The 12,702-nt window shown below is 44.3% G+C and overlaps 1 protein-coding gene across 4 annotated transcripts in view; it reads left to right on the top strand.

Moving 5' to 3' along the window:
- The window catches only part of FLNB (filamin B), a 70,742-nt gene that overhangs the window by 36,703 nt on the left and 21,337 nt on the right, over positions 1–12,702 (top strand). For 3 of the 4 annotated variants that reach the window (XM_058031713.1, XM_058031712.1, XM_058031714.1), the window contains exons 13-27: positions 148–261; positions 770–913; positions 1,251–1,374; positions 1,623–1,783; positions 2,325–2,415; positions 2,648–2,817; positions 4,842–4,959; positions 5,659–5,921; positions 6,560–7,157; positions 7,377–7,550; positions 7,932–8,094; positions 8,482–8,642; positions 9,322–9,489; positions 10,972–11,095; positions 11,351–11,507. In XM_058031713.1, coding sequence (XP_057887696.1) covers positions 148–261; positions 770–913; positions 1,251–1,374; positions 1,623–1,783; positions 2,325–2,415; positions 2,648–2,817; positions 4,842–4,959; positions 5,659–5,921; positions 6,560–7,157; positions 7,377–7,550; positions 7,932–8,094; positions 8,482–8,642; positions 9,322–9,489; positions 10,972–11,095; positions 11,351–11,507 — 2,730 coding nt within the window. Of the gene's footprint in view, positions 1–147; positions 262–769; positions 914–1,250; positions 1,375–1,622; positions 1,784–2,324; positions 2,416–2,647; positions 2,818–4,841; positions 4,960–5,658; positions 5,922–6,559; positions 7,158–7,376; positions 7,551–7,931; positions 8,095–8,481; positions 8,643–9,321; positions 9,490–10,083; positions 10,174–10,971; positions 11,096–11,350; positions 11,508–12,702 lie in introns of all 4 variants that reach the window. The other variant, XM_058031715.1, reaches the window with a different exon arrangement.

Raw genomic sequence — 12,702 nt, 5'->3', positions numbered from 1 at the left:
GGTTTTGATTTAATGTAATGAAAACTTGCTGAAGTAGTGTCACATGCTTCATGGGGTTTGTGGAGGGGGCAGGTCTTCAAACATAAATAATTTAGTTTTGTTTCTCTTTCTGAACTGCAAACTAATACTCTTGAGGTGCTCTTTTAGGTGAAGGCTTATGGCCCGGGCTTGGAGAGGACTGGCTGTATAGTGAATCAGCCTGCTGAGTTCACAGTTGAAACCAAGGATGCTGGGAAAGCACCTCTGAAGATGTATGCACAGGTAAAAACCCAAAGGCAGCTGTGTGAAACTGCAGCAAAATGACTTTAATACTGTTTAGAAAAATGCCTTAAGTATTCCTACTCACTTACACACCACTTAATTCTGGGCATGTGTAATTCAAGTCAAAGCTCTGTGCTTTGATCTGTGTAATGTAGTCAGGCAACAACTGAAGACAAAGTGACTGCTCTGAAGTATATGAAGTACATGGCTTTGCTTCCTTACTTGGAAGTAAAGCAAGGTTTAATTTCCTTGAGTTGTCATTTGGAAGCACTGAAGTGTCTCTGAGCCTGTGAATTTTCTATGTGTTGTAGGATGGTGTATGAATGAGCAAGTGTTAGATGAGGAAGATTTGCAGGAGTGTAAATTGCATATTTCTTCAGTATTTCTGAACTGCAGTTCTGGAGAAAAAAAAAAAAACCTGACATATTTTGGAACAGTCTTGAGCTGTTCAAACTACGCAAACATTTTTGAAGTATCTGAACCTTCTGCTTGTATTACTGCTTTTTAGGATGGAGAAGGAAACCCTGTTGATATCCAGATAAAGAGCAAGGCTGATGGTGTGTTTGCCTGCTCCTATGTGCCAGTTAAACCAATCAAACATACAATTTCTGTTGTCTGGGGAGGAGCCAATGTGCCCAATAGCCCATTTAGGGTAAGTACAGAGATGAATCGATGTTAGTTCTGGCCAGATAGGACATGGGTGCTCACAACTACTTGTTAGTACAACTAGGATGTTAAACCCCCTCTGTGGACTTCAAGGAAGTGTGCCCTTCTGCTTCATTGTTTTTAGCAACCTATCCACTTGTATAAATCTTTGTTTTTACAAGCTCATATGGTGGTCTCCTCTCAGCCCAGCTGCAGCCTGGGCGATTTGGGGCCATTCATTTGTGTCTGTTACCCTGTAGCTCCTCTCCAAGCAATGCTCTGACTTGGCTGTGATCTCAAGTGTGACAGAGATATGTGATTCTGATCCTTGTGAATTTGTGTAGGTCCTTATAGGTCAAGGGAGTCATCCTCAGAAAGTCAAAGTGTTTGGACCTGGTGTGGAGAGAACTGGCCTGAAGGCAAGTGAGCCGACCCACTTCACTGTGGACTGCACAGATGCAGGAGAAGGTAAAAGCAGGCTGGGCTGTTCTGTGGTATTAGAATCACAGGTCATGCAAGGAGGGGATAATGTACTGTTCCATGCTGGTTTTCTTTATTTAGTGGAAAAACCTTGGGAAGCAGAACATTGCAGTGAATTGTGATCTGATCTGTTTCATTAGTTAACATGGTGACTCAGCTAGAAGGGGGAATGGTCTGGCTGTTTGGCTGGCAGTGTCTGTGCTGTCCAGTAGCAAACCTCCACTTGCTTTTCCTAGGTGATGTCAGTGTTGGAATTAAGTGTGATGCTCGTGTGGTCAGCAGTGAGGAAGAGGACATAGATTTTGACATCATCCACAATGCTAATGATACATTCACAGTGAAGTACTCACCACCTGCGGCCGGGCGCTACACTATTAAAGTGCTTTTTGCAGGAGAGGTTTGTAATCTTCATTTTGCAGCCTGATGTTTTGAGAATCCATTTATCTGCTCTTTGATCACCATGCATTTGCCAGTTCACAGCTGGCTCTTTCTACATCAGCTCACATGCACTTGGTTTGATTGCTGTTTCTATAGCAATGTAAAATATGGAAACTGCTTCTGTAATAATTGCATGTATGCAAGGGAGAGGTGTTGGTTTGGGACACTGAAGTTTGTGTAATGTGTTGGACTGGCATAATGAATGTGGTCTCCATAGTGGGGTAAGGCTGCCTTCTAAAGGTAAAAAACCTAAGTGGCTTTTCAAGGAAAATAGGGGAAAAAATTTTTCCTTAAAAATTAAAAACAGAGAGGGACAAACTTCCAGCTGTTAACTTTGCTCCTATTTTGAGTTATACTAATTAGTAAGGCAGTGTTTAAGTAAGGTGAAATTTTACTCAAGATGCTGGAATTCGAGCAGAATTATCTTAAAACTATTATCTGTTTAATTTTGGCTGCTGAAGAGTGACTTGGTTATTTTTGGAGTTGTGTTTTTGTTGCAGGAAATTCCTGCCAGCCCATTCAGAGTTAAGGTGGACCCCTCACACGATGCCAGCAAAGTGAAAGCTGAAGGACCTGGGCTGAACAAAACTGGTAAGAGCTGGGTTCATGTAGTGTGACCAATACTGGATCCTGAGGAGCTGTTGCATGATGGTCACAGCCTGGCTGAGCATTGCTGGGATGCAGCAGCAGGGTGGGGGGTCAGGCAGTTGCAAACAATGCTTTTCCCTTGATATTTTGCTGGGCTGTATTGGTACTGAATGCTTCTTGAGGAGAGTTTCTCTGTGTGAGCCGTGTGTAAATTAGAATTAACATTTTTCTTCAGGTGTGGAAAGTGGCAAGCCAACACACTTCACTGTGTTCACCAAAGGAGCTGGAAAAGCACCACTGGATGTGCAGTTCAGCAGCTCAGTGCCAGGAGAGGCAGTGATGGATCTGGATATCATTGACAACTATGACTATTCCCACACTATTAGGTACACGCCCATACAGCAGGTATGTCCAACTTCTGTAGAGGTACAGGAGTGAAGAACTCGTGTTGCTGTAGTGCAGTGACCTCCCTCCCTAGTGCACAGTGGAAAAAGCAGAAAAAACTTGCCAGGGTATCTTGTTCCCCAGAATCCCTAATGCATGCAGTGGAGTTGGAAAGCAGTAATGCAGTTTTTCTGGTGTAGTTATTGATAGCTTGCCACTGTTTTCTTTTCTATGGCAAGGAGAGATATTGATGCAGTAGCACACAGCTCACATCATCATTCCATACCTTATCAGTTGAGGAAGAAAGGTGGCAAACCTTCCCAGACTCCACAGTGAAGCTGCCTGCTGCCCCAGCTGCTGCAGTCCTGCAGAGCTGAGGTTGTGGTGTGCTGCCTGTCAGCAGGCTGCTGGTGTCAAAGGAGCTGGAGTGCATACCAGAGCAGGGACAAAAAGAAGAGTGAGTGATGCTGCACTGGTTCCCAGTAGGCAAGTGATGAAGTTGGTGCCTTTCTAGCAGCATCATTAAAGAGCTGAGAGTGGAAGCTCCTAATAGCTAGAAGCATTTTTCCTTACACTGTATTTGTATGTTTGTAAAGGGCCACTAAACACCAGAATGCACAAATCTCATATTTCTGAGGGTATAGGTGCTCTGGTGCTGAGATGAAAGTGCTTTGCTACTCTTGTTCTCTTGAACAACCAAATGTGCTAGGTCATCTGCCCCAGCTTCTTTGAGTGGAACTATGTAAAAGTGAACTGATAAGGAAAAGTGCAGTATTATTTAACTGATAATGCTGGTTCAGAGTTCTTGGAAGCACCACAGAGCTAACGTTTGTTTTTCGATAAAGCAGTTGCATGATCTCAGGATGTGGCTGGCGTGCCTGTTTGGAGAGGCTTTGGCTTGTTTAGTCAGGCTTGGTATGCAGAAGGCAGCACTCCTCTGTACTCCATGTGTTCGTGAGCAGTACCAGATTTCTGTGCTTCACTGAAAATCACTAGTGAAACAAGCCTAAACCAGGTTTTCCACTTGGGTCTTCCATCTGGAGAAGTACCATGGGTCATGGAAGTGCTGTGGCCTTACAGGAGATGCTCATGGATAGCAGTGGCGGGAGAGCAGTGGTTAAGAGATGAAAATAGACTGCTCAGCAATTAGGGAAGCCTTGTTGTCCCTCCGTGCTGTGAACACATAGGTCTTTCCTCGACCCTGTCCTCCTCAGGTTCCTAAGCAATAGCTTATGAATGAGACTGTGGACTCCTCAGAGCAGGGAAGGATGGAATAGGTAGTTAAATTCCTGAGGGGCAGTGTCAGTTGCAGAGCAACCTTGGTTTAATGCTGTTTATTTGGTCTTATCTATCTCGTGGTGTTGCTACAGCTACCCGTGTATGTGTTTTCTAAAAACAACCAAAAATAATCGTGGAAGCTATTCACTAGCTTGCATGAAACATCCATGATTATTTCACTTGGGAGCAGAACCAGCCAAGAGTGAAAAGTAAGCAAACAGTGAATATAGCTAAAATATGGACTGCGGTAGGAGAGAATAAAAGGAACACACATCATGGGCTGGAGCTTGCCGTGGCTGTGCAGCATTCCAGCCAAAATACACAAGAGCATTAATCTTTCTGACTTGTAGAGCTTAAACCCCTGGTATTTCAGATGCTGTAATAATATGGCCTCTTTGCAATCTTAGCTTTGGCCTCTCCATGTGGTGGAAGGGGATACCTGGTCTGGAGCAGTGGGACATTCATTCAGTTGTCGGGTCTGAGCACTGGGGGAGTGGGAGCCAGCCTGAGTTGGAGGCTTTGCCAGGCAGCTTGAATATAGTCTAATTAAATGTTGGAAACAACTGTCTTTTTTGCTCTTCCTGTATTAAATAAAAACCATTTAGTACTTTGAAGGGCTGCAGTGGTGTGAGCTTTAGTGTCCATAAACCAGCGAGTTTGGCTGTGACCAGATGAAATGGATTAGTTGATGTGGTTATGTACTGCTTGGGTGTTGGTGTGTCTGTGTGAGGTGAGGAACTGAGCTAACATGTAAATTCTCCACCTAGGGTCCAATGAAGGTTCTGGTAACTTATGGTGGTGATCCTATCCCTAAAAGCCCTTTCACAGTGGGTGTTGCTGCTCCTCTAGACCTAAGCAAAGTTATAGTCAATGGACTCGAAAACAGTAAGTACCTGTGGGCTGGAAGCCTCTGAAGGGTCTCTGGAGTCTGGGTGATAGCCAACATGTCCTGCTGGAACAGGAGCAGGCAAAACAATCTCCTTTTTAACTTGCTACTGCTGGGGATCAAGTAGCTCCAACTTTATAACTTTACCACACTTATTTAGGTGGTCCTCTTGAAGGCCAAATTTCAATTTTTTAGATTTTTTTCCTTTTTTTTTTCTTTTTTGCTAAGATTACAAAGTAATGTGGAAAAAACATGTGTTTGGGCTTTGGTCGTTTGTGGTGAACAGAGCACTCACTGATGAAAAATGTTTCCCTGAGGGCTAGATGGCCATTCAAATGTATCAAACTCTTACAATGCACAGTGTCATTCATACAGTCTTTTTGTTTTCCAAAAGTGAGGGAACTTAAGGCTATGAAATATTGTTGCTTTCCTGAAATGAGCCTCTCTCTGATACTCTCAGACCACACCTTACAGGCTTGTTTTCCCCTGTAGCTTTGTGATGTCAATTAATCAAAGCATTTGGTTTTGGTTGGGTTTTTTTTGTTGTTTGGCTTGGGAGGGTTTTTTGCCTGCAGAGGAATGCAGACTGGGTAGGGCTCTGCCAGTACCTGCTCCCTCAGTGGTGTGTGCATGGGAGACTCCTTGGACTGCTGTCTGATGTTAAGTAAGTGATGTAATATGGGTTTTGTCTTTTTCAGGAGTGGAAGTAGGCAAGGATCAGGAATTTGTAATTGATACCAAAGGAGCTGGTGGGCAAGGTAAACTGGAGGTTAATATTTCCAGTCCTATGAGGAAAGCTGTGCCATGTCTGGTGGAACCAGTTCTGGGTAAGGAGTGCAGCACTGCAAAATACATCCCACGGGAAGAAGGACTGTATGTGGTGGATGTGAGTTATGATGGCAACCCAATCCCAGGGAGCCCCTACACTGTGGAGGCCACGTTACCCCCAGACCCTTCCAAGGTGAGTGAACAGCATAGGGCTGTAATAGCAACTGACACCTGAAAACTGAGTTGTGGGCTACTGCACGAGACTTGGCTTGGTCTTGGCCAAAACATACCCAGGAACATCCTTACTCAGAGTGCTCAATGATTCTTTCTGCAGCCTCTCTGACTTGTAGAATTCATTCCTGTAACACTGTATTTGAAAAAAATGTTGAACTAATCAAAAATATGGCAAATATCCTGCATAATGTAGCAAATTTAGATATCACTCCTAATTTAATAGAAGTCTGTCTGATAAGCATCTCTGATGTATTAAGATGCTATTTTTCTAAGGAAATATATTTCAAGAAAAACATGTGTACAGCCATCAAATATTTTAACATTTCCACCTTTTATTTCCCATGGAAATACATTTTATACATAGCTGTATAAAAACAGCTATGGTGAGATTATAAATATCCTTGCCTAGAAACCTCTTAGGAGGAGAAGTAACAACTTTACAGTAAAAATGTAGGGCTGAGTGGCAAAGGAGAGAGTGCCTTCTCTGTATTTTTAAGGGCCTGTAAATCGAGTCCCACATACAACAAGTCTAACTAGGAAGTCTTCTAGCAGTAACATGGAAAAGGCCATTTAGCTCAACTGCATATTCTCTTCTAGGTAAAAGCTCATGGTCCAGGTCTTCGAGGGGGCCTTGTTGGGAAGCCAGCCCAATTCACAATAGATACCAAAGGGGCAGGAACCGGAGGTTTGGGTTTGACAGTGGAAGGCCCGTGTGAAGCTAAAATTGAATGTTCGGACAACGGCGATGGAACCTGCTCTGTCTCCTACCTGCCTACGAAGCCTGGAGAGTATTTTGTAAACATCCTCTTTGAAGAAGTTCACATTCCTGGTTCTCCCTTTAAGGCAGATATAGAAATGCCGTTTGATGTCTCTAAAGTCATTGCCACAGGCCCAGGTCTGGAGCGGGGTAAAGTAGGCGAGGCAGGGCTGCTGAATGTCGACTGCACGGAAGCAGGGCCCGGGGACCTGAGGGTGGACATGGTGTCAGATACTGGCTCCAAAGCCGAGGTGCAGATCGACGACAACAAAGACGGGACCTATGTCGTTACCTACGTGCCACTCTCAGCTGGCATGTACACAATCAAGATGAGATATGGAGGAGAGCAAGTGCCTAAATTCCCAGCCCGGGTCAAAGTGGAGCCAGCTGTGGACACAAGCAGAGTTAAAGTGTTTGGGCCAGGAGTCGAAGGAAAAGGTGAGATTAACTGTTATTGGAATTTGTAGGACTTGCAGTCCTTTCTGTGTATTCTAAATGTTGAAAGTCGTAAAAGCTGTGCGTGTTTCCATGGTGATCCTTGGACAGACAGAAGTCTCATGTTCCCAAACAAGCTGTTTATCATGCTGCTTCACCAAATGTTTTGTTGTTGGAATATATTGGACTTCTTGAAGTGACTCTTCAAAACATTTCCTGTAGATGTGTTCCGAGAAGCTACAACCGAGTTCACTGTGGATGCTCGACCTCTAACGAAGGCTGGTGGTGAGCACATCAGGACACAGATCATGAGCCCCTCTGGCTCCCCCACAGACTGTCTCATCCAGGACAACGCGGATGGAACATATTTAGTGGAGTACACGCCATTTGAAAAGGGTAACCTTGGGGCTTGTTTTCTTTTACTTGAAAGGGGAAAACCAAGAGCAAGCAGCTCTTCTATGAACACTTTCATTTGGCAAACCCCTGAGGTCTGCCAGTAACTTGTTGGCATCTTTGCAAGAGGTCTGCCAGCAGAGGAGCTAATTCTGCAGGAAGTAGCTCTATTTTAACTTGAAGAACTGGCTTTTATGGTAACTTGTCTTTAGAAGAACAGTTTGTAGATGGAATCTCAGTTACAAAACACTTGTGAAGTCTTGTGAAATGCATGAAGCAACTCTTATCTATATACAGACATTTAAATCTGTAGCATCTTGTAGAGCTGTGTTAAATTATGAGCATTTTTAGGGAATTCAGGAGATGTTTGCCTCTTTTTAACAGGTCCACACACAGTCAATGTGACTTATGATGGTGTGCCTGTGCCAAATAGTCCCTTCAGAGTGAATGTCACAGAGGGCTGCCATCCATCCCGTGTGAAGGCACAAGGACCTGGACTTACAGAAGCTTTCACAAATCAGCCCAATGCCTTTTCAGTTGTCACCAGGTGATGGAGCCTGTTTGATCTTGAACAGATATCGGTGTGGGGGGAGGACTGTAGTGGTGTGTGCAATGCAGGATGCTAAACTCAGTACAAATATTTATAAAAAGGCCAAGCCATGTCCAGCTGATGACTATGTGTGCTGCCTCATCATCTACTCTGCTCTGCAAACATTTGATATTAGGGATTGATAGTTACTGAGAAGAAAATTCCAGCAAAATTTGAGCGAGGCAACGCTGAACAGCTTTGTGTGGCAGCACATGCTGAAGGCTGAACATTGGAAGTTAGGATACCACATTTCCAAAAAGGATGAAAATGCAGCCAGAACATGTGAGGGCAACAAAGCTGCTTTAGAAGCAGGTGATTCTAACAATGTGTGTTTCTGTCTTGTAGAGGGGCAGGAATTGGTGGCCTTGGAATAACTGTTGAAGGACCTTCAGAATCTAAAATTAGCTGTAAAGATAACAAAGATGGGAGCTGCAGTGCCGAATATATTCCTTATGTTCCAGGAGATTATGATGTTAACATCACATATGGGGGAGAGCATATTCCTGGTAAGAGCTCTTGCTCAGTGGCTTTCAGAAGAGGGATGAAGTCAAACTGTGCACTCAGAGTTCTCAGTTGGCTGTATTTCCCTTGTGCTGTGGGATGTTATGTGATTGTGGCTTTCTGCTTTTCCTCAGAATTCAGGCAGAAAAGGCAGTGGCATTTGCTCAGATGGGTACAGATGAGTGGAACGGGAAAAGGGACACTAAGCCTTGACAAATAACTGATATTATATACAAGTGGTGTGTAATACTTTAGGTTATGACAATAGCCCTTAGTTATGTGGATGCATTAACGATCCTGTTCTGCAGTAAGAGGGGATGTTTCCTGTTGTTCCCATTCTCTGTTGACATACTGAACACAGCAAGATATAAGGAAATGTATTGCCTCCATGATGCTTCATTTGCACTTCTGGTTTCTTTCATGTTTGGTTTTTTTCCTGAGGTGTGAGAAGTAGATAGGTCACACATGGTTGACACCAATTCTGTGAAACTGTAGAAGCACCATCATTACATTTCCGGCTTTTGCAGAAGCAGAGGGATGGTGTGGAGGCTGTGGGGTTGTAATTCCTGCCTGCAGCAGAGGGATAGTAACAAAAGAACCCTAAAGAAGGTAGAGAAAAAAGACCTTTTGTTCTCTGTAACTGTTAACCTTGTGGTGTTTAACACTTACCATGTCAACTTCCAGGCAGTCCTTTCAAGGTTCCTGTGAAGGATGTTGTGGATCCCAGCAAGGTGAAAATAGCAGGACCAGGTCTGGGTACAGCTGTTCGAGCCAAAATCCCCCAGTCCTTCACTGTGGACGCCAGCAAGGCAGGAATAGCACCTCTTGAAGTGGTGGTGACAGGACCCAGAGGTAAGAACCAAAATATTCCATCTGACTGGGCCCATATCTGTGTTTGGGCAGGTAACATGGTTCTGGCCCAGCCTGCAAAGGTGGCAATGCCACTTGAGTGAGCATTTCCCTTGCTCCTTTTCAGCTGTTGTGTGCCCCTTAGCAGCTGACCCACATCATGCTGTGACAGAGAGCTGTGCCCTAGGAAGTGCTGCTTTAGACAGAGTCTTGGATGGCTTTAGCCTGATCTTCAGGGCTGGGAGATGTGACTAACCATCACCAGTGAACAATTGTGTGTTAAGTTTTAGATATCAAGAAGTAAATCCAGAATCTAACGTGAACAGTGACTTGGGAAACCTGGGTCAGTGGATTGCAGGAGTCTCTGAATAATGGTGAAATTGCTCAGTGGTCCCCAGAGAACAGCAAGGCCCTTCAGGTGATAGCATTAATGGTGTTTGCAGTAACCCAGAAAGCAGTGTCTCAGTGGCAGAGTATCTTGTCACTGAGCACCTGCTGGCTGCAAGTCTCACCTTGCTGGAGGTGAGAGCTGCCCCTGCCCTGGAGTGTCAGCCTTGCTGTGCAGGTGCCCTGCAGGTAACACTTGTTTAATTCTAGCGGATGAGACGGATTCCCAGGGATGGCGCTCCCCATTGAAAGCAATTTCGGATTTCTTTAAAGGTGGTCCAAAGGGTGACACTGAGACAGGTTTGAACTCTCACTAACTACTGGCAGTTTTGGTTCTTGGAAATCCGGTTGGCAACAGCAAGAATCATCTGCAGGAGGGAGTGGGAAACCAACGGTGTTGCTTTTAGGCTGTGCATGGCAGCTATATACATTTCTTTTGTGCTTGCTTTACCACTAATCCTTTCTGTGTTTTAAAGCCAACTTGTAATTGTAGACTGCTTTGTGTGTTGATCTGAACTGATATGTCACATAATCTTTGTAGATTTAACTTAATGCAAATTGAAATAATTGATCCTGCTTGCTTAGGTCTTTGGCAGCTTGCAGGGTGTTCTTGCCTAGGCAGCAAGCCTGCCTTTCTAAACACCTGATTGTGAAAGACAGCTGGTGAATGCTATACACCAGCTGGCTTTAGAGCTCAATTCTCTGCAATGAATCCCAATAATACGATGTAATCTTGTAAATGACAGTACAGACAATTATAAGCATTACTCATTTTCTGTCTCCAAAGATCTTCAATGCACCTTTAGCAATTGCTCTCAACCTAGACTGTACCAAAAGGCAGATCTTTTCCCTGTATTTTCATGCTAGCTTTTCTTTACAGCAAGAAGATGGGAGCCCAGACAGCAGTGGATAAAAAAATCTATCTCAAGTCAATGGCTTTGAATATAAAATAAGGGAAGCTGATCATTGATCCATGCCTGTTGCTTTCATCAAAAAAAAATTTGAAATTTGTTATAAATAACAGTCCATACTTTAGCTTTGTGCAGCAAATAACTATTTTAAAAGCATAGCTGAGAAAAAAATGTATTGCTTTTTTAGGAGTTGTGGGACCTGTTAATGTGGTAGACAATGGAGATGGCACCCACACGGTGGTTTACACCCCTATGCAGGAGGGACCGTACATGATCACTGTCAAATATGCTGATGAAGAGATTCCTCGAAGGTAAGGTGATAAGAGAAACTTTGCAGAACTGATTTAACAATCCAGTGGTGTTCCTCCAGCACATAAGCACCATTTACAGACTGGTGTGGTGCTTTTTACTTAAACAGTGCAGCTTCTTGCATGACTTTATGGTTCAGTGGTGTTTTGAGCCCACTGCACCTGCAGCAGACAGTGTAAGAGGGCTGTATAGCATGTACTGCAGCAACTATCAGCCACTGACTTGGGAGGAGGGAAAATAATGGGTTGCTCTTTTAGTCCCTTCAAGGTGAAGGTGCTTCCTACGTACGATGCCAGTAAGGTGACAGCGAGTGGTCCAGGGCTCAGTTCCTATGGCATTCTAGCCAGCCTGCCTGTGGAGTTTGCTGTGGATGCTAAGGATGCTGGGCAGGGACTTCTGGCCGTACAGATCACGGTAAGTAACAAAACCAAGCAGGACAGGAAACATGTTTTCTAGGTGGGCACGTGTCTCTCCTTTCAGAAGTGTCCACAGCTTCATCCTAACATACCCAATGTCCTGGAGACTGGGCTGCTGACTGGACACTAAAGTCTGGTACAGCAAAGTCTTGCACTCTGCATTTGTGAAGCTCTTGAGAGTGCTTTTGTGAAACTTCTGTCTTAAAGTCATCAGATATACTCTGTTTGGCTCTTGCCTAACCTTGCACTCTGCAAATGCCCAAAATGACATAAGTAATTTCTTGTAAGATTATGGAAATACTGGCATTTGAAATGGAGGCGGTCTTCTAGCAGTATTCAGCAAGGCCATGAGATAACAACCACTCTGAGCATCACGTTATGATAAATTAGATCACACATCTCCCTCAAGGTTGCCAGAAGTCATAAGCTGCTTAAGGAGATACTGCAGGAATGTTTTGATTTGTTTTTGTTACTACTCTTTCCAAAGTTTCTGGTGCCTGGACTCTGTGGCCTCAGTGAAAAGGTGTCTGATTAGTGGACCATAAACCACATAGCTGAGCTCTGGCATGCCTAGGTCATGGTATGCCTGGTTGTACTTGCCCTTCTGCATTCTTGCTCCTGTCCTGTCTCAATGCCTGCTCAGGTGCACCAAAGCAGTTGCCATTAATTCTGGTGTGCAAGTGTGCTCTTAAAGGATCCAAAATGCTTATCAGAGCTCCCAGCCTGGCTGGGGCTTTGAAGATCAAGTTCCACAAGTCCTGTATGGTAGAAGTGCATTAGGTGATCCTTCTGGCAGCATTTGTTTGCTTCTTATTCTGAGCTGTCAAATGTTTCACACCCCTTCCTGAAAGAAGTAAACTCTTTCGTGCTGTACCTAAATATCAAGTCCTTTGCAGCTTATACTGTACCCCAGGCAGCATTAAGTCATAAAATACAAAATTGAGTCAACATGTGATTCCCTATAAACAGGCTTGGAAGACTTTCTAAAATGCTTTTTGCTTTGCAGCTGATGAGAAATGTTAGTTGAAGGGACTGCACAGACCCGCTTTTAGCTGTAGACATTGCACTGTGCCAGCAGCTGGATGCCTCATGCAGGAGGGCTGACAGCAGACTCCAGTAAGGCTTCCCCCTGCCCTCAGACCCTTCAGGGAGCAGCTGCCCAAGGCTAGCCAGTGCTTACTCAGGACAGAGCT

Source organism: Melospiza georgiana, chromosome 11, assembly GCF_028018845.1.
Source record: "Melospiza georgiana isolate bMelGeo1 chromosome 11, bMelGeo1.pri, whole genome shotgun sequence".
Taxonomy (NCBI): Eukaryota; Metazoa; Chordata; class Aves; order Passeriformes; family Passerellidae; genus Melospiza; species Melospiza georgiana.
This window is presented reverse-complemented; position numbering and strand designations above follow the sequence as displayed.